The 21,963-nt window shown below is 40.1% G+C and overlaps 4 protein-coding genes across 4 annotated transcripts; 3 read left to right on the top strand and 1 right to left on the bottom strand.

Annotated features, from left to right (window-relative positions):
* Nucleotides 1-208: 208 nt before the first annotated feature.
* LOC306713288 (uncharacterized protein) lies at nt 209-2,118 on the top strand (the record flags this gene model as incomplete). Its single annotated transcript, XM_079182941.1, has 2 exons — nt 209-505; nt 1,357-2,118. 2 exons carry the CDS (start codon nt 209-211, stop codon nt 2,116-2,118), a joined length of 1,059 nt encoding a protein of 352 aa, XP_079039067.1.
* A 1,430-nt stretch (nt 2,119-3,548) lies between these two features.
* On the bottom strand, nt 3,549-6,308 carry tmem101 (transmembrane protein 101). Its single transcript, XM_079182214.1, has 4 exons — nt 6,164-6,308; nt 5,268-5,448; nt 4,748-4,894; nt 3,549-4,280 (listed from the first exon to the last, which is right to left on the bottom strand). The coding sequence occupies exons 1-4, from the start codon at nt 6,292-6,294 to the stop codon at nt 3,972-3,974; spliced, it is 768 nt and encodes a 255-aa protein (XP_079038340.1). The 5' UTR covers nt 6,295-6,308; the 3' UTR covers nt 3,549-3,971.
* Nucleotides 6,309-9,855: 3,547 nt separating this feature from the next.
* Nucleotides 9,856-10,288, top strand: gngt2b (guanine nucleotide binding protein (G protein), gamma transducing activity polypeptide 2b; the record flags this gene model as incomplete). The annotated part of the gene is made up of 2 exons (XM_079182940.1): nt 9,856-9,939; nt 10,160-10,288. 2 exons carry the CDS (start codon nt 9,856-9,858, stop codon nt 10,286-10,288), a joined length of 213 nt encoding a protein of 70 aa, XP_079039066.1.
* Nucleotides 10,289-12,372: 2,084 nt separating this feature from the next.
* Nucleotides 12,373-18,606, top strand: LOC306712924 (inactive all-trans-retinol 13,14-reductase). The gene is made up of 11 exons (XM_079182401.1): nt 12,373-12,574; nt 13,837-14,019; nt 14,670-14,911; nt 14,994-15,189; nt 15,526-15,723; nt 15,826-15,945; nt 16,037-16,175; nt 16,405-16,514; nt 16,733-16,899; nt 17,086-17,245; nt 17,553-18,606. The coding sequence occupies exons 1-11, from the start codon at nt 12,418-12,420 to the stop codon at nt 17,720-17,722; spliced, it is 1,842 nt and encodes a 613-aa protein (XP_079038527.1). The 5' UTR covers nt 12,373-12,417; the 3' UTR covers nt 17,723-18,606.
* Nucleotides 18,607-21,963: the final 3,357 nt, after the last annotated feature.

Genomic DNA, 21,963 nt, shown 5'->3' with positions numbered 1-21,963 from the left:
GGAAAGGATCCAACACAGACCAGGTTTGCTCCCCAGATATGGCTGCGTTTTGCGATTATCTGTTTAAGCCCATAATCCCTCTGTAATCAGGAATATCCAAAGTCTGGTCATAGAGAATTTAGTGAAATGACATCAATATCGCGTTGTGGTAGGAAGACGATAGCGATGCCTTTCAGCAGGAGTCACCAGACTCTGATCTGAACACAAGATGCCCGTCAGTGGCTGCACAATGCTCGCTGTGATGCTTCTGCTGCCTCCTCTTCTGAACGCCGTGTTGGGCCTCAAGCTGTGTCCCAGCCACTGCCTGTGTGACGAACCCTCCGACCTGGTGGACTGCCGGTCTCGTGGTCTGGTCCGGGTCCCTCCCGATGTCCCCCACGGCATCTGGCTGCTGGACCTGAGTGGGAACCGGCTGACTGAGGTACACAGCAGATCCTTCGTGGGGCTGTGGTCTCTGAAGATCCTCCTGATGTCCAACAGCAGCATCCAGACTCTGCAGCCACAGGTACCCAAAATAGCAACTGTGCATTTAGTTTTATTCTGCACCTAATACTGTTATAGACCAGTGGTGGTGCATTACTTAATTAAAAGTAATAGTAATGAAAAACTACTAAAGAATGAATACAATGTAATCAGTATGAGCTAAATTTACTTAAAATTCCAACAGTGAAAGCGGTCACAATACAGAAATAAATGGCCCAAATAAGTATTACATTACTATTACGTTACTATTACTATTTCATGACTTTAATTTAATTTTTATTGGTTCATTAATGTGTTTAATGTTGCAGCTTGTGGAGCTGAAACTAATAAATACTAATAATACTTTATATACTAGAAGTTTAATCTATAGTAAATAAAACATTTTATATTTATTGAAGTTATTAAGTCAATATTTGCATGTGAAATCTTAACATACAAAATGACTTAACTAAAGCTTTAAATTGCAATCAATTATTTTCACTATCTAGTAAGCATTGATTATTTTTCGAATCATTGATGAGACATTTTGTCCTCTAAATGTCAGAAAATAGTTTCAAAAAAGGGGAAAAACAATGAAACCAAAGATTTGTAATTTAGGAAGATGTAAAAAGCAGCTAATCATCACTTCTGAGAGGCTAATATTAGCATTTATTTGATGAATGACATGCATTTATCTTTATAAAAATGTATCCATTATTTCCGCTCTACTGTGAAATATATCTTGTTGGGTAGAAAGTACAATATTAGTATAGTATAAAGTAGCATATAATAGTAAGTCCTCAAAGTACGATTACCTTAAACGGTACTAGAGTAATTCACTTAAGTTACATTTCACCAGTGTTTTGCTTATATTCTGTCCTGATTCTGCTTCAGTGTCTGTCGACGCTGCAGTTTCTGGAGAGGCTGGACTTGAGTTTTAACCGGCTGCGTTGGCTTCCTCAGGACTTCTCTCAGAGTCTGTCCTCCCTCCAGGAGCTCCAGCTGGACCACAACCTGCTGCAGCACCTGGACTCCACCTCACTGGGTGATTTTGAAAGCCTGAGGAAGCTGGACCTCAGTTACAACCGTATCCGGGCGATGGATGTCGGGGCTTTCAGCCGCCTGTCTCGACTGAGCCTCCTCAACCTGACGGGAAACGGGCTGAACGTGCTCAAAGATGGCGTGTTGAGCAGGCAGCGGCGACTGGAGGTGCTGCTGCTCGGCCACAACAACATCTCACTGATCGAGACACAAGCTCTTGCTCCTTTGCGGAGTCTGACACTGTTTGGTCTCAAGGGGAACCAGCTGGAGCACATCAGGTTCAAGACCTTCCTGAAGCTCCAGACCACCTCCACCCACCTTCAGATGTCCTTCAACCCCTGGACCTGCGACTGCGAGCTGCAGCGCGTCTTCAGCAAGATCCATCACGTTCGACATCTGCACGTGGACGACTACAAGGACATCGTGTGCCACGCTCCTCTTCAGCATGCCGGGAGCTTCCTGGCGTCGCTGGACAGCCAGCTGTGTATCGCTGAGACGGCATCGATGCTCGTCATCACCATTACCGTGATGCTGGCTGTGATTGGTACCCTGATCAAAGCCGAGCACAACCGCAGCAAGAACAAACAAACTGCAAGTGATACAGAGTCAGAGTGACAAGAAAGATGAAGAAGAAGATGTTTTATTCATGGGAAGGAGTGGCCTGGTGTTACTTAGAAGTTGTAGTCAACCACACTGTCACATTTCATTCACATGGTCTGACTTTAGTTTTATATTTAGATCACCTTTAAAGCTTTCTTTCAAAGCACAGAATGAATTGAGTGACTAACCCAATACAAAGTGTATTACAGTGTAATATAAGTAATACACAAGAGCTAGAAACACAATCTTGTTCCCTATAACCAACACACACAGACTTGAGCTTCAGGAGGGTGATGTCTTGTAGAGGTTTCTTCTATGTGTACCCTCCACCAGGGGACCAGATGTCTGAACAAAGCCATACTATGACTTTTCGACATGCTATACAATAACTTTTATTGCTGACTTTTTTTATGAATTTCTGCGACACACTATACTATAACTTTTTGTAACATGCTACACTATGACTTTTTTTCGACATGCTATGACTTTTTCCACATGCTACACTATGACTTTTTTCGACATGCTACACTATGACTTTTTTTCGACATGCTATGACTTTTTTCGACATGCCATACTAGGTCTTTTTTCAACATGCTACACTATGAATATTTTTAAACCTACTGAAACCGTCGAAGATGTTGGTCCAACATCTTCACACAGACCTGGCTCCATCATACATCCCGGATCAAGCCGCCCTTGACAGGCGGACAGCAGGACACAGAGCAGGACTCCGGAGGGACGAGAGAAGGTGGACTCCTAGAGTCTTGGGAGTGGGCTCTACCCTCACTAAAGTGATCATTGCGAGTTGAGTGGTATCGGTCCCGAGTGTCTAGGAACTTGGGAAGAGGACAATCTCATTCATGAGCTCACTTCAAATCACATTCATGGGACAATTTGTCTCATTTCAAATGAGATTTTAGAGTATAGTATGTTGAAATAAGTCATAAAAAGTCAGGACGTGGGGAAAATTCATAGTATAGCATGTTGAAAAAAGTCATCGTATAGTATTTCAAATATAGTGATGAAAAGTCATAGTATAATATGTTCCACATATAGCATGTTTCAAAACTCAATGCTGCGTCTGTGTCGTGGTATTTGACGTTCTGTACATGACAACATAACGCAGTCGTAAGCATCTAGTGATGTGAATGCTTGTAATATCTAGTTTCTCCACCAAATACAAGTATATATCTGACCACTAAATATTGGGCCACTTGCTGATGTTTTCTACCCACTCACTAATAACACACTGATCAGGAAAGTCCATTTGTTTAAGTCGTGTTTGTGATCTTTGGTGGTCAATGCTCTTGCATAGCATGAGAAGCTACTGCAGTCCGCTGTACTTCCATCGCTGGAGCGCTCACTTATGTATGTTATCATTGTTTACGAATTGTAAATGATCTAGTAAATTGAGAGAAATTCACACACACACACAAATACAATTTTAAGTATCCCTTTATTTGCAAATTATTTAATCCATATACTGTGCAGTATACCATTTAAGACTATGATTTTTGGAGTAGAAGGTATATTCTCTGTAGATATACAGTACCAATACTCAACATTAGTGTCATGTTTCAGAGCATAAAGGAGACAAACATGTAATCATGAATCTGAATAAATAATAGAATTGTGAAAAAAAAAAAAAAGGAAGCTTGTTTTTTCCCCCCTCTTTTTCTTGCAAAAGCAAAGACAATCGACGCCGCTTACATCCAACAGTCTCAGTCTGGAGTGTTTGAATCCTGAGAGGTCACCGAGCGACGGCAGCTTTGAGTACAAAGTCAGGCTCTGGCGCAAAAGGCCGACAATCGCATCCTGCGGCAAGACACCTCGGTCTGTAAAAATCTGTCTCTGAGAGCCCAAAGGGTTCAACCGTCAGTGGCCAGGATCAGCACGGCGCCGAAGATGCCCACGTTATGTCCGATCAGCTTCATCTGGTTCCAGAACTCCACCTTGCGAGTGTGGTGCCAGTAGCCCAGATTGCCGTCAATGAGCAGGATCACCAGAGGCAGGGTGGTGGCCAGGATCTGTGCGGCCAGGCGGACGTAGTAGCCAGAGAGGAAGGCCAGAGCCAGCACCCCAAACAGCACCTCCAGCAGCAGCAGAGTTATCTCTCCTCCCACGATGTGGTTCAGATAGGCCTGCTGGTCCTCTTTGCTGTGCTGGAGGGAGTACACCTAGTGGGGGGAGAGTGGTACTGCGTTATTTAACGGGACACTGAAAACGGGTTTTGGTGTGTACAGTCTGACTTACAAAAAACGGATAATAGGATAATAAAAAAAACCTCTACGGACCTACATGATTCACGTGGATGATATATTTTTGATTCAAAACGCCGAATTTCACTGAAAAGCGACAAGTTTGCAGGTATGCAAGTAGCTCTCCATGTAGTGAGATACAGACACAAAATTATCTTGATCAGACTCAGTGAATCCAAACTAAAAAAGCCTTTAAATTGTCTTGTTAACTAATACTTATAATCAATTCATCTACCAATTACTTTCTTGATTAGGAATAGAATCTATAAAATGTCAGAAGATAATGAGAAATGAGCTTCGGTACCGCAGGAGTGTTAAGTGTCAGAGTGTCTTACTGAGTCTGTCCACATCCAAACAAAAAATAATAAAACTGACGTGGGTCTTACCATGCAGATGAGGTAAACTCCCAGGAAGACTTGTCCCGTAGACTGCAGGGATCTGCTGCGAGGTTTCTGTCTGTACACCTCCCCCGCCCCGCTGGCCAGGACCAGAAAGCCTCCAATAATGGCCAGCGCTCTGGAATACATCCGTACCTGCAGGGCAACAACGTTCAGGCTGTAATAACCACATAATAACTCACGTTTACGCTACAAAGTCAATCTATAACAAAACCAGTGTTTCCAATGTGAGCCTGGTTCCTTTTCAGAACTGGGTTAAAATATTGAATAATATAATTACTAGACTAAATGATATTTTCATGGCAAATTGAGTTCAACAGCAACTACATACAGACAGCTTTTGTTTTAGCTTGTGTAGCCAAGGTTTATGCTGAGCTTATACTTAATGAAGGACAAATGGAAACATAATCCACGAGTGCCATTATTTAAAGTGTATAATGATACCCGAGTATTGTTATAAGAAGGCAGCACACCGTGGTGTTCCTGTAAACCACAGAAGGTGACTCACCTTAAGCCAGTCCCCGTAGTACACCTGTTCTCCAATATACGACGCGTATGTGCTGATGGCCAGTTGTACGGCGGCGGCCATTGCAAACCACCTCCTCTTCACCCCGAAGGACATGAAGCTGGCACAGAGCACTGCTGCCCCCATGTCCACATACAGGTATGGTACATGGATGTCCGGCTTCCTGGAGATGACAATGAATGAAAAGAGGTTAAATATGTATTTTATACAGCGACTGCTTTATTATCTATCATTATTGCTTGCCTCATAACGTATTGCATATGTATTTATTGTGTATCGCAAAGAGGTAGTCAGAACACATGCTGTACATTGCAGTGACTCAAAATAATTGTGTCAAGTCTACAAGAATAAAAGGATATTTGAGATATACTGCTGTTGTGTGGGATTATTAGTTTTTGCCTTTGAAAAAAAGAAATTCACATTCATGAAGCTGTAAGCAGCACATATTCAAGTAAAAACACCCAATTAATAAACAACATAAATCCAAATATTACTTATTGTAAGTGAACCCTTTCAGCACAAAACCAACTAAAACACTCTTGCACCTATTTTAACAGAGGGGGGAAATAACCCAAATGAAAGAGGCAGCCAAGTACGACAAAGTAATTACAGGATAATTCAGAGGGGTGTGGTAGTCCAAATGTAAAAACCAGCCAACCACAGACAGAAACAATACACGCCCAGTGTACATAATAGATTGAAGTCACCTTTAACATTACCAACAGCAGTCCTAAAATTACAGACCAGGCAATATATAACATATAATTATAATTTAAACAACTCCATATGGCTTAAACCTTTTGCTTGAGGTTGCCGTTAGCTAGCTCGTTAGCTAGCATTAGCTATTTCCCAGGGCTCTATTCGCTCACTCTTCTTACCTTTTAGAGTCTGCTCGTTCAGCAAACAGCATCAACATGCTAAAGCAGTTCCAAAACCCGAACCGGGTCAAAATAAACGCTCCTAACTGGCTGAGAAACCTTAAAGTCTGCTTCCTGCTGGGAGCTGCCATTGCTGCTGCTATCTATCCGCCAACGATACGTTTGGTCAAAGAGACTTCCGGCCAAAATACACACAAGTTTCGAAATAAAAGCACACGTCTTTCTATACGTATAGAACGTGGCTGTAATTCATATGCAGTTGCTCTTATTTTGAAAAGAGATTCAGTTCTAGTGCGCAAACGTCTTCCTATTGGCTGATGGAACCAAGTGGACGGGATAGATTCGTTCATTGGTGCTGGAGCCGTTTAAAGAGAGAGTCGCGTTAACGGAAGTTCGAAATGCTGGATTGTCACGTGATTCATGTAGCCCTCAGATAGTTCCAGGAAGTACTCGGCAGGCAATTTGCATGAGCAGATATTGGTAGAAATTGGTAGAAACGTCTTATATAAGTCTATGGTACAAACAGAGAGACAGTATTGCGATTTTTGCTAATTAGTAGTTCATAAATCAACTTATTAATGACGTTATATAGTGACTTGTTGTTGTAAACATTACTGTCGCTGCTCTAGAAACTCCTTTGTTGTATCTAAATTATAAATAACTTCCAATCCTGTTCTGTATTAATTTGTTTTTAAAGTTCTATATGTGTTTTTAAAAGCAATCATTTAGTCATGTATCCCTAGTAATTCTGCAACCTCACCACTAGATGCCACTAAATCTCACACACTGTTCCTTAAATATGAACATTTAAGCGCTGAACCAGAGAATATTTGAAATGTTTTTGTTGAACGAATACTTGATTATTGAAAGTGATTCAAAGTATGGAACTGAAATAGGACAGACAAATAGGGGAGGGGAGTATTTCATCAGGTGATCACAGCGCTGTTGATCCACAGTGACGTGTCTCGCGTTAATCTTTAGTAGATGAGACTAACCCAGATCCTGAAAATGGCTTAGTGAGAGTCCTGCTGAAGGTTTAGTTCAGGATCAGGAGCTTGTCGTGTCTCAGATGAAATGTCAGTTGGAGGTGAGTAGCACAGAGTGGTGGGACTATTTCACACAGCAACAAAATGTATTCATAAAAAGCTTTAGCTTCAGCTCCAGAAACAATAGTTTGAATGGCTTCACTTCACTTTCACTGGATCTGTGAGTTTTCTGTTTGTATCAACACGCTTTTTTTGATGCCATCAGCCTTTTTTCAGCCCGACAAGCCTCCATCCATCCATTAACTAAACCTGTTATTTCTATGTAGGGTTGGATGCTGCAGCCTATCCCTGGTTACATTAAGTGAGAGGTGGGGTTAGGTGTGCTAACATATACTGTACAATATAAGGACGCTATAATTTACATTTATGGGTACTTTAAAGGGCCATAAAATGCCAGTGAATTTGAATTCAGGATCAACAATCTGCCCACAAACAAGCACAAGAAATTTAAAATATTCTCAGTGTTAAAAGAATACAGAATAATGCAAACATTACTAAACAAACATATGCATGCAGTTTTGTTTCCCAAACCCTGGTTGTAAACAGGAAGGGTAGTCTCCTTAACCCGTTGGACACATTTAGTAAAAATGTATATATTTATTCCCAAAAACGTCAGTGTCATTAGACTGAAGCCTTCTACGTGTCCACATTTTCTTTATTAGAATGACGTCGCAACTGATTGGATGGACTCCCAGAATAAAGTATATAATCAAATCAATGGTGAAGACTTGGCCTCCTTCCTCTTAGCACGAGGCCCAGTGCTCATGATGTATAAAACCATGGAGTGTTACCCCCGTTATTAAAGCCGAGTCAAATGTCTGATTTAGCTACTGATATGATATTTAAAGTATCAGTGAAAAGTAATTGAGAAGCAAAACTGTTTAAGTCAAAGTTTATAAGAGCCCAGCAGGACAAAGCCTGCCTCAAGAGGCTGCACATATAATAAAAACAATGAGCAACATCAGCAAAATATATTAAAAAAAGAACAGAAGTGAGACAACACACACACACACACACACACACACACACACACACACACACACACACACACATATATACATATACTGTATATATATATATATATACACATATATATATGACAGAACTTGAAAAACACGAGATCAATGTCTCATTTTCAAGAGAGAGTGCATAAGTGTATCAATAGAACATAAAACAAACCATTTACAAATATACAATTGCAATCGTGATAATTACAATTAATATAATATAATTCAAAAATTAAAAAATGAAATAATACAACAATAGTCAATTAAACAAGTTAAAAAACAGTCACAAATAAAAATGAAGGATCCGGACTAGAGTATAAATCTTCAAACTCATTCCAGATGTTTGGTGCATGAATCTAAAAGCCTTCTCTCCCAAATCAGAGTTAATTCTAGAAACCTGCAGCACAAAGCCAGATCTGTGAGCCAGAGAGGCTCACAGGACAAGTCTTAAGTCTCTTATGGTGTTATAGAAAGTTTTGTCATCTGGTCTGCTTAGAACTAGGAGATATATCTATGAATTCAAAGAGTGTAATTTATCATCATGCCTTCATCTATTAGCACACAGTATCAGCATTGATCAGCTGTTTGGTATACGCTCACTTTAAACTGGCTTTTGCAATGCAATATGAAAAACACACACAATGAACACACTGGGTCTCCAGCTATTGACAGACTCTGTAATTTAACAATAGTATCCTGTAGCCTCTCAAACCCAGACGTCCAAATCAGGTCTCAAGTGTTTGCGACTAAAGTGCGACTTTGAGTCCAAGTATCAGAATAATAAGTGCAAATAAAGGCGCCAATAATATAAGGACAATTCTTGGAGAAGCCCATTATGAAGAAATAAACAACAAATGCTGGTCGTTTCAAATGAAAAGAGAAGGCCAACCCACGGTTTGATACAGAATACAGCGATGAGAGCCATAACTGTCTATAAATCTAAACTGAATACTGACCAGCATATTGTTCACATGTTCCTCAGAGGAGACATAAGGACCCAGAGATCTCTAATACAAGCGCTTTGTTCAGAGTGAGATCACACAATTGATTTCTGATCTGCTTTGGATCAAGAATTAGCACTTCACTTTTAAAAGAAGGAAGTTAGGTGACATCCATCGTTTGATCGAGAGGCAGATGTGACGTTGAGTACACACAGTTAGAAACAGATGCTGTGAAGTTGACACGTCTTATCGTTTTCTATGTCCCACTTTCTCCACCTCACCTGCAGGTCTATAAGGATCCCTTACCTTCCTCCTTCCTGTTCAGAGGTTATGGCTCCTGATTGTTTAATCTCATCAGGGGGGATTGGTGACATCAGGTCCAATCCTCTGCCGACCTCTCCCAAAAGCCAGCAGCAGGGATGAGCTGGGATGAAGAGCAGTGGGACAAAAGGGATCAGTCAGTGTGAAGAAGCGAACCGGACTACAGGGACGCATACAGTCGATGAGCTCTTAGGAGCCAACACATTTCTCGCATTTTTGGGGATCCCACCATTTAACAGGTAACGATTGATGATTGAGATGTTTGTCTGTGATGGATTTACATTTATTTTGTCAAAGGATTTGAAGAGAATAACCTAAAGAAACTATATATATTTTTTATTTTAACATTTTGATCTTGATTTCCTCTTACAGTCAGGATGGCTCGGGATATGTCAGATAAGGAAATCTTGAAAATGGAGCTGGACCAGTTGAAGAAGGAAGTTAGCACAACTAGGGCACCAGTAAGTAAATTACCTCTTTTAAAATCTTTTTTAAGAAGACATTTTCTATCGATTGTTAAGATTCTTTCAAATATCTTCTTTAATTGTAGCTACCAAGAGCTTTCATATTAAAACAATGTGGGAAAACAAATTAGGGGAGATAACTGCTGAATGAATATTTTAGCATGCACATTTAAATCTTTGTTAAGCTTACATTTGTCTCCATCTTTCCTCTCAACAGCTGGCTGCAAGCTGTGCAGAAACGGTCTCTTATGTCGAGGCGCTGGTACCAAACGATCCGCTGATAAAAGGCGTTTCAGATGAGAAGAACCCCTACAAGGGAGACAAGGGAGGCTGCGTAGTAACATAGCACAGAGACACGCAGGGAACAGTCAAACAGTTTTTTATGAGAGCCGGTTACATCGCTGTTTTCATCCCTGTAGAATTCATGTGGATAAAAATGTACAGTAGTAGGAAAACTCAGATCTGCAAAGGTTATTGCTAACAGGAGAAAGACCCTTTTCCATCACCGGATTACTGTATGTACCTGTTGATATGAAAATGTTTCTTTGCCAATTTGTAATTAAATGCAAATAGCTGTACAAAGCTTTGACCTGACCTGGCTGCTCTTTTTCTAATGACATGTACATTAGGATATCTCACTTTTATTGCACTCCTAACTGCACTTTCATCTCATTATATCATATTGGTTAATGTTAAATAGGGTTGACTGGATATTGGTCAGAGGGTAGATCATCATTTGTCAACATGACATTTAACTGTGTTGCTGTAGAAGGCGGAACAAAGTCACAGGAGTCGTGCAGCTACTGCTTAGTCTAATTCTTAATAGGATTTCTCCTCACAGTCGGTCACACTGACGACACAGAGCTGCTTCCTGTATCAACGTCTTTAAGCTCATTCCAGCGGCTTCACACCGGCTTCCATTTCGGGCTTTCCATCCAATTAGTGCCAATCTCCGTAACAACAAATACAACTATCAGTATGAACGTAGCTTTTGTATTGTAAAGGTTTAATTTCTAAGATTGCAATAAACAAACATGCTGCATTGAAGCTGTTTCTGTCCAATGACCATAGGCAGCGCATATCAGCACCTTTGCACAACTGTCTCCAAGATAGTTACCTTTTTATGGTCTCTTATCATTTGGAGGACATCGGTGATATTATCAGTATTTTACTTCATTGTCAAAACAACCTCTAAGCTTTAAACTTCCTGCTTCAGTTAAAGAGCTTAGTTCATGAAAATTAATTACAACATGTTGAACGTCAAAAAATGTCTTATTCTAGCTGCGAAAAACCAAGATGGTTGATGGCCCAAAACCAAGATGGCGACGGCAAAAATTACAAACTCAAAGTTTCAAAACCGTTACGGTGACTACGTCCAATTCTTATGTACAGTCCATGGTCTTCACGAGGAATGTTTCTTTGGTTCTGTTGCATCTATTTTTATTTTATTTTATAATATTACATATTATTATAAAGTTAAATCTGCAGAGCGCCCTCTTAAGTACCCAAATGACAATACTATAAATAACACTGATCACATACCACAACTGATTAAACCAATCCAAGATGTCAGAAATGTGTTTGATTGAATTTTATAGCAAAAAAATGATCTATATATTTCCTAAGATATAAACATTCTCAAATAAGAAAAGAATCATAGAGATCTATGAATTAGTTTTCGGTCATGATATCTAAAGACCAGGAACTAAAATGGGGCATTTAAATAAAATTGTGTGGTTTTTCCTTTGTCTGTCTGAATTTAAAATAAAGTGGAGCCAACAGAACAGCTTAGTTATATACTAAGTTGCGAAGTGTAATGTCTCAATTTCTTCTCGTCTTTTAAAAAAAAAAAAAAAAAAAAAAATGCTTCCCCAAGGACACCAACTCTGTCCTTATTGAACCTAAAATTATAAAGGCAGTGATTTCCCTCAGCTGCAATGTTGTAAAGACATAAACTTTGACACTGCATGTTTAAAGTCTAGGGTGACTTGTCCACAATCTTAATCTTAATTGTTTTATCAGATAAGAGTAATTGTGGATGTGTCAAATCAATGCAAGCTTCCAATAAACTCTTTGAAATGACATAACTTGACAACATGCAGGAGGACAACAACATGTGTCATAACCCTCAGAAGGGTTTTAACTGTGAGAATTTGTTTAATTTTAAAACCATTGATTTTTCAAAATATTATGCAGATTCCTTATGCAATGTGTGTTTATGGAATAGTGCATCTTTCATCACTTTTTGTAGAATTAATTTAAAGACAAGTGAAAAGTGCCCATTATTTGCGTTTCGGATATATTTGCACTGTCATCGCAAAAAAACCCACCACTCTATCTTTATTACTTTTATCTCCAGACCTTTGGCCCTCTGCATAAGTAAAAGAAGCCTCATAAGGAGAGAAGTGCAGAGTAAAAACCTGTCACTGCTGCTGTGAACACGCTAACAGAAACAGTGATTTCATCGCCTCCACGATGTGGCTCTTGGTGTTCTTAGTGTGGTTGGTTATTTGGGCCGGTGGCACGTACTGGTACCTGTTTGGGAAACCGAGCCCTTTCTCGCTGGAGTCAGTGAGACCGCCTGGACCTCGAGAGTTTGATCAGAAGAAGCGGGACAAAGTCATCAAGCAAGGTAAAATCATTATAGTTAGAAATGCATGTATGCAACATCACAACTTATCACCACTGTGAAGCTGATCTTATACCAGTTAAAGGTTTAAAAATGAATGTATGTTATTCCAACTGTCTAAAGAATATTACTAAACATGATCAACTCTCTACCAAATCCAAAAACTAGAGTGCTAAAACTTACATTTGTGATGCCTTCAAGTATAAAGTGTGGAACTGCTCCATAGACAATGAATTGGAAAAGAAGTTATAGATGACATTGAGCATATGATTCATTTCTGTTTCACAACTGAGAACACAACAATAGAATAAATGTCATTTTGGAATAATAAAAAAAGAAAACAACAAAAAATCGGTCTCTCATTCATTGTCTATGGAGCAGCTCCAGACTTTATACATGTATGTGAGACTACTTCTCTAGTTTCTGGCTTTGAGAGGGACTATAGATCATGTACAACTTTCATCGGCAAAGGAAACAACATATTCTTAATTTAGGTGGTGTTCACTTGATTAGCTCAAAGATAAACTACATTCAATGTTTAATACATTATACTAATATGTTATCGTATGACTTGACAGTAAACTCCCTGGAGGAGAATGCACATGAACAAAATTCAAAATGCAAAATTAAGATGACAACTAGATTAGAAAAATATTCTGTTTTAATTCTGTTGGATAAATAAAAAGTATCCACTTAAATGTTGATATGGGGGTTTCTATATATTTATGGCAGAAATGGTCAACCTCAGCAGGCATCTGCCCCCCCAAAAAATTATTATTTTTTTATTAAAAAAAGATTATTTAGTGCTTCTGTGAGAGAATTGAGAATTTCATGGAATAAAAGTATATATATACAAAATATATTTAAAAAAATTAAATGCATATACAGTTAGTTCACTGCAGGTCTTACAACTGCGCAGGTGTGCTGGTACAGCTATCTAAAAGACCTGTTTTCTGTGTCATAACTCAGAGTTTAGTACAGTAATTGTTTTTCACCTGTAGGTTTTATCTTAATTAGATTATGGACCAGGAGATTATGTTCGCCGCCTAATCTACGGTTTATTACCAAGAAGAGAACACAGATACAGGCATTAGATCAGAAGTGTTTATGACAGGAGAGGTATGAAGTGCAACCTTCAAACTTTATTATACAACCCAATTATGCATGCTATTTCAGCACGATAACATTTATCTTTGTTCAACCCGTTTTAACTAGAAAGATAAATTGTTACCGTGTTAACATTCGCTCCGTGTGTTTCTGTCCAGGCTTCAACCTTGACAAAGTGCCCCAGAACCTGGATGTCATCGTCATTGGGAGCGGTATTGGGGGGCTCACAGTTGGAGCCACATTGGCCAAAGCGGGGAAGAAAGTTCTGGTGCTGGAGCAACACGACCAGGCGGGAGGCTGCTGCCACACCTACATAGAGAAAGGCTTCGAGTTTGATGTTGGTAAGACTGTGAGAAGTACTGCCTGTAATTTATGTGATTGACACATGTGTGTATGTGTGTATTTATTTTCTTCTGACTGTTGATTGATAATTTAATAAAATGTCCGATTAATAAACAAAAATCAAAATTTCATAAAGTTTTAAATACAGAATGTTTAAAAATAACCAGAGCTGACCAAGATACAATGAACTGCACAATAATAGTGAAATAAAATAAAACGTCAACAAAAGCAATAAAACAACAACAAGTTGCAGTGGAAAAATACAAGAAAATATCAGAACATGTGCACCAATCTGACACAGAAACAGAATAAAACGTGTCAACACACGTTCTTTTAAACACTTAAGACAGAGTCTATAAAGACAGCAAACACATAACTTTTAAACTATTTTCAGAGGGACTTTGGGGGTCGAGACATTTTTTGGAGCCAATAACTGCCGGCCATAAAGGCACTGCAGGCACCTCCACTTTGGCTTTTGGCTCCAAATCAAAGCACTCACATACAAATTATATTTTAGCAATGTCTTTATGAGACATGTGTGTTTATGTACATGTATGTAAGATCCTAAAAAATGAAAAATATTGCACATGGGTGTCAGGTGTGACTGAAGTTAACACCATGTTCTTGTTTCCCGGTCTTTCTTCCCCAGGCCTTCACTACATCGGTCAGGTCCACGAGAACAGTCTGCTGCGCATCGCCTTCGACCAGATCTCCGAGGGCCAGCTGGAGTTCCAGGAGCTAAAGCAACACTTCGACACCATCCATATCGGCCTGGGCGACGAGAAACGAGAGTACACCATCTTCTCCGGCAAAACCGAGATGAAAGCCCATCTGATGAAGCAATTCCCCGACGACACGGAGGCCATCGAGACATTCTTCAACATCATGAAGGTGCCGTTAGCTGCTGGACACATATTTCAGTGCGTCGTCTGTTCAAAACATGAATCCCAAAACATCCTCTGTGTCCCAACAGATCTCAGCTAAGAAGACTCACTACCTGGCCACTCTGAAGCTGATCCCGCAGTGGGTGTCTTTGTTCCTGCTGAAGTCAGGCATTGGAAACCTCGTCACTCCGGTCTTCCGTCTCACTGGCACATGTGCAACGGACTTGGTGAACACCCTGACCAGCAACAAGGACCTCCACATCATCTTTTCTTATCTTTTCTATGGTGGGTTCTCAAAAATAAGTTTAAAAGAAATGAGTAAGAAGAAAACTTCAGAGATTTGGTCCAAAGTGTCCTGCGGCACACAGCTTTAAGCCACAAACTTTATTAACCTCATAATCTCTGCTTCAACGCAAACTGAGTCTCAAAAGCATCTGCACTTTTTTGTTCTTTTAAATGATTTAAGTCCTGTCGTTGGGTTAATGACTCATACAATATATAACTTAATGAGTGGACTTGTCACTGGATGGCGGTCCCAGTTGGGCCTAAAATGAAGATATTTATTATAAAGAAATAATCACCACAAAGTAATAACCAATGCTTTGCTCTGTGTATATTTAGGCGTGCCTCCAAAGGACTCCAGCATCCTGATCAATGCCCTCCTGATTCATCACTACAAACGAGGCGCCTACTACCCTAAAGGTGGTGGCAGCGAGATCGCCTTCCACATCATCCGCACCATTCAGAAACATGGAGGAAACTGCCTGGTCAGAGCTCCCGTCTCCCGGATCCTGGTTAATGAAAACGGAGCCGCTTATGGTGAGAAATGATTCCAGCTCCATTTTTTTTTTTTACCTGTTTAAAGGGGGACATACTCTGCAGGTAGCTGACTTAATACTTCCTTTGTGTGCCACGTGACAGGTGTGAAAGTGAGGAAAGGTCAGGAGGAAGTGGAGGTTCATGCACCTGTGGTCATTTCAAACTGTGGCATCTTCACCACCTTCCAGACACTTCTTCCCCCTGAGATTCTCATGAAGACAGGTGAGCAACACATCCCTTATTACCAAAATAGTTTTTGCTGTGAAAATAAGGACGACTTTTTAAAGTGTCTGTAAACTTACCCATATTGTAGACATTCAGGAAAGACTGAAAATGATGAAACATGGCAGAGGATCATTCTTGGTCTTCTCTGGCTTTGATGGGACTGAAGAGGAGTTGGGTCTCGAATCCACCAACTTCTGGCTGTACAAAAACAACGAAATGGACAAGTCGTAAGTCTGCAGAGCAGCCAACCCAATGAACACTAATATGTAATCAACACAAGGGGGCGCTGTTGTATAAGAAGTAGTAACACAATCCGTACATTAAACATACTGTATATTACTGGCTGATGTAATTGCCAAGTTAAGTTCAATAATTATTTTATGCATGGCCACACTGCTGATAAACTGCCCAGACCTGAATTTTACATTTACATGTTATTTTGTTGTTGTTTTTTAGGATGGAGGACTTCTTTGCATTGAGCAAAGAGGAAGCACCGGATAATATTCCCATGATGTTCATCACAATGCCATCTTCCAAAGACCCAGAAGCCAAAATCAGACACCCAGGTAGAAACACCCACTACTGTTGTAAATAATAGTTGTGACAGGAAATGATGTCCAAATGAAAGAAAGCAGTGTCCTTATTAAATTAAAGCTAAAGAGACATCTTTAATTAAATATGTACTGCTAGAAAATCTCACGAATTGGATATGATCTCATACAAAATACCACATCTGAGTCCATACAGATCAGGTGTGATGTCTTTTCTTCTTCCATGTTCACAGGTAAATGTTGCATGACAATACTGACGATGGTGAAGTATGAATGGTTTGAGGAATGGAAGGACACTACAGTGCGCAAAAGGGGCAATGAATATCACGACTACAAAATGAGGTTTGCCAAGAACCTCTTTGACTGGGCCTGCACTTTGTTCCCTAAAATCAAAGACAAGGTAGGACCGGTCATTTACTGTCATGCTCGTCTATGCATATATGCCTTCTTGTTATCTATTTAACTGATCTAAAACATCAAAAAGACTTATTTATAGCTGTGAAAGCATAGCCAGAGTTATTCTAGGTTGTCAATGCTTTTATTTCGTGTTGACAGCGTTGTAATTATTGTACGACTTGTTTTTCAGTTGGTTTTCCAGGACGTGGCGACCCCGCTGACCAACATGCACTATCTGGGCTCCCAGCGTGGAGCCATGTACTCTGCCGAGCACAACCTCGAGCGTTTCCATGCCGAGAATGTGGCGAGGAACAGGTGCAACACCCCCGTCAAAAACCTCTACATCTCAGGTAAGAAAAGTTACTTGTCCCACACTTTCACATTAAAAAAAAGTCAGTCAATTCTTTGTGATTGTTTTCACGGGCACAGAAATGTCTCAACATGACCTAAGATTGACTCTTTGATGCTTTGAAATGTTGAGTTTCTTCTCAACAAACTTCATTTACCTCTACAGATAATTGTAAGAAAGTCACAAAGCAGAAGGAATTAAAGCTTGTGAAGAAAACATTATCTAGAGGGGAAACACAGACAGTGTTTCCAATCCAGACTGGATAGTCTTGTCTCGTCCATCAGGGTGTATTTGTGTGTCTGTTCCAGGTCAAGACGTGTTCAGCTGTGGGATAGCAGGCGCTCTGCATGGCGGACTCCTCTGCGCCTCTGCGGTGTTGGATCACATTGTCTACATTGACTTGCTCCTCCTCAAGAAGAAGCTGAAGAAGAGGAAAGCCAGAGAGTTGACCCAGCTGGCTAACAAGAAACTGCAGTGAGAAGTGCTCTGTACTTCCCCTGCAGGACAATAGTGAAACTGCACAAACCAGGCGCTAAAGGACCCTCGAATGTTGTGGGAAAACACCAGCAGAGAGTCCCAGACATATTGTATATAATAATATTATAAAGTCCACACATACTAACTCGTAAAATTGAGTATGTAGTGCGTTCCAACTGCATATTATGTGCATGAGAGAAAGGTATTGTATTTTAGAAACAATTTTGTTTTATTTGTTGGAATTCTCTTCACACCCCGACAGCAATCAATACATCAAATGCTCGTTTAATGACTTTAATGAAATGATTAGACAGGCTACCTGCCCTGCTTACCTCTCTGGCCCTGCACTCACTGAGCGATATATCGTCTTCCACTAGTTGCCAACTTTACAGTTGGGAGTACTAACAACAGCCAGGTTTGTTGTTTATGTTCATAATGATAATTTGGGGGGAGTGGCTTTGGAGGGTGGTCTGAAATGAGCTGTAAGTGTTGCAGACTTCGTGACTTTCTTGCTAGCAACTTTTGAAGCTAGTGCTGCTAGCTACTTTCATTGGAAAGGTTGTCAACAGGTTGTTTTTTGGATTTCTGCTTCTGTTTCTCAAGATTACCACTACTTCACTTCACCTCATGTTATCTCGCCTTAATGTAAAACTATCAATATCAACAAATGGTTAATCATTAGTATAATTGCATCATACCAACTGCTTTGGTTATAAAATATTTTCTAATGCCTGTTTTTGTGATCTATGTACATAGAGTTTACTTTTCTTTATATCGTTTTACTGTCACACAGGTTTGTTTTTGCATCATACAAAATGCACATTCTTATTTTTTGTTGTACATAAATAAATAAATAAAATAAATACTGTTGAATAAACTTGATAAACCAAATGAAAATGTTCACTCTGTCTATCCGAATGCTCAAAACATTAAACTTTTAATGTGCTTAAAACTGTAAAAGTTACAGAAAGATTATAGAAGATGTTAAATACTTAAAACAATTAAGAAATTAAGATAATTTAATTAAACAGGAAATCATTTTGAAAACATCAACTAAAAGCCTTAATGTGTAGATTTGATTGTGTGATTAAATCAATCTATCCAGGATAATCAGGTATGATGGGAGATTATCTTTGCTAATTATTTATACATCACACACTGGTGAACTGAGGCTGTAAGTCCCCTCTGGGTTTTTTAGTTCCCACCTATGGTGTTCTGACCTCTCTTATAACCCGAGTGTTGTTTGGGTAACTGCTGAAATCAAACGTACGGGGGGGAAACCTCACACTTCCTGCACTAAGTGAACATTTCCTCAGTAAACGGAGGGCATACTGGCTGACAAACTGTGGTCTGCAGGAGACGACCGGGGGGATCCGAGGAGAAGAATGCCCCTTCTGTCCAGCCAGCCGGTGGGATGCCAGTGCCTCTCTCGCTCTCTTAACCTCCATCCCTCTCCCAGGGAAAAGCTCTCCCTGCTCCTAGACTGCTAAAAAGGCAAGTTCAAGGAACAAAATGGTAGGGAGAGGAGTTAATTATGTTGACTTGAACTGGCTTGAAGTTCAGTAGGCCACAATATGTAATTACCGTGGCATGATAAAACGCAGTACTTCACCAGAAATAAATCCACATCCACAGACTCTTACTTTCCTATGCTGTGCTCCGACTGACTCACAGAGCTATATACATACCCACCTGCCCTTTGAGCTCTGAAATAAAGAGAACCCTCCCTCTGTTAGCCAAACGCTAGTGCTGCGGCTGTAGGGATGGCAATGTGGACCGGTTGGTTAGTCCACCGCTTTGGTCCAGGACTGAAATATCCCAACGACTTTTGAATGGATTGTCATGAAATTCGGGGTCCCCAGAGGATGAATCCTCGTGACTTTGCTGATCCCCTGATCTTTCCTCTGGCGCCACCATGAGGGAAACATTTTAGTGAAACATCTCACCAACTATTGGATGGATTATAATGACCTTTGGACACGCACATTTTCGCACCTTTTCCGGTGTGATGCTGTGGGACTAGCGTTGATGCGAATATATAACTAAATCGACAGGGATTTGGAAAATTATCATAATTAATTATCGTACGAAACAGAAAATGAATATGCTCTCCTCAAAGCCACCAGACCCCAGTAAGAGAACAGTCGTTTTACAGCACTGATCGTCGCAAAAAACACTTCATATTCTGTGAAAATGTAACGGTCTAAATGAACAGAAACAAAATACAACTCATCAAAACCGTCGTTGTTCGTCATTCCACTGTTCCAACAATCACCTGGTGACTCTGGTGTGAGAGTTTGAAAGAGGAACTGAATAAGTAACAAAAGAAGTAACTACCACAACATGTTTACCTCAAACGTGACACGTCGATCGTTGGTTTTTATTCCTTATAATAATCACTGACTGAAAGTCACAACTACTCCTTTCACACCTTGAATCAGTGGCCATAGGAATTTCCCATCAGTGTAGTTTTTCCAATGGTTTGTAGACTGTTTATAAAACATTTCAACTTTGTAGTAACAAAAGGTTTTCCTATGTAATTGCAGAAAGTAAGTACAGACACACTGAAGAGGAAATGTGTCATTTCACTAAGAAAGTTCAGTATTCAACGTGATAGAAAAGCCAGAATGGGCAGATCTGAGGAGGAGGAATTTAAAGTTTTTCTTGACCAGCACAAGCACCACCTCCACCCCCTTCCTCTTTTTTTCCTCTTGCAGGCGGCTCCCACATGTTTAGACATGCTATTACATCGAGAGAGGCCCAGAGGGTCGGATCTCAAAAACAGCAGTCCACTCTTTCCACTGTCTCGGCCGCTCTGTCACTCTCTAATGCAGCAGAATCATGCTTTTAAATGAAACTAATATTTCAGAGGCTGTAGTTCTAATCCAACAACGCTCACACCTAAAAACATGTATTTACACAAAGCAAACTGTAAACTCGCAAGCACTGTGGCGTCAGGATTCGCATTTCTAGGCTCTCATCTCTGTGTTTTCAGCCAGCTTTTCCTTCTTTTCCAGATGTTGAGCTCCTCCCCGCTGGCCTGCCGCAGACTCCCACAGCTTGAACCCGGCCAACAACCACAGCTGCTACCAATCTGAGGACTCTCATAAGAAACTTTTTCAGACGACCAAGATGAGAGGAAGACCCAGTCTGAAGATAGTACCCCGGATCAGACTGGGCTCAAAGGCATGAGCAGGTGATAAAGAAGCAACACCCCTCATGTTTAAAGGGTCACTCCTACTTTAACTACTAACATTAACAACTTCTATTTGTATTTAGTGCAGCGTGATGCCCTTGATAGATACAAAACTATACATTTCGCCCAACATGGGGGTTTAAAGCCAAAGTTTTCACAGGAAAAAAAACAGATTTCTTCATTTCTGTTTCTGTGGATGAAACCAAATTTGACTGAAGTTATTTTGCTGCTCACAGCCCTCTTCTCCAATGTCGGCTGAAAGCTGCTGCTTGAGGCCAACTTTCTGTAGAGCTAAATGGAAAATCCAAGGAAAATGGCATCTTCCCCAAATCTCCCCTTCTGCCTACAAAAACCCAACAACTCTTTCTAGAATCTGAAACACTACTGGTCCAACATGTCTGCACACGTAAGCTCAACACTAGCAGATGCACATAAAGTTTATCTCTGAATTCTCTACTCTATGTCATGTCATTGTTATATACACTGATACAATGTTTTATTTCTGTCAATAAAATCGACTGAAATTAGCGCCAACTTGCGGGGATTTGCTTTTCTTTGTCATAGCTGATAGTAACTTGAATATTTCAGGTTTTTCTGACATTTTAGACACTTTCATGAACCTAAACTCGCAATAACTTGATCCAGCAGTTACAGAGCAACATCATCATTCATTTGGAGTTGTGCTTGTGTCCACCTGATGAATCAAAGCCCAATAATCACTCTCTTTTAGCTCAATGGTCTCTACCGTCTCCTGATGGAATTATGTCTCTTTAGCTGCTAATACTCCACTCTGTAGTGTACAGTCAGTTTTTTTAAGCTTTTTTTACAGAAACCGCTGCCTAATCCTGCTGATAACAATGTCATGAGAGCAGTGAGAGTGAACCAAAACAGTAAAGCTGTCGGCCAGACAGCTAAAACAATGAGCTCTCCTCAATTGACTTGATTGTTATTACAAAAATATTGCTTATAGCCATTTTAAAATCCAAGAAACTTATCAGCAGACTAATCTATAAAGAAAATAATCGTTGATTAATTTCAATGCTACA

This window comes from Pholis gunnellus (genome assembly GCF_910591455.1).
Source record: "Pholis gunnellus genome assembly, chromosome: 21".
Lineage (NCBI taxonomy): Eukaryota > Metazoa > Chordata > Actinopteri > Perciformes > Pholidae > Pholis > Pholis gunnellus.
Note: the sequence above shows the minus strand (reverse complement) of the source record. Positions and strands in the feature narration are given on the sequence as shown.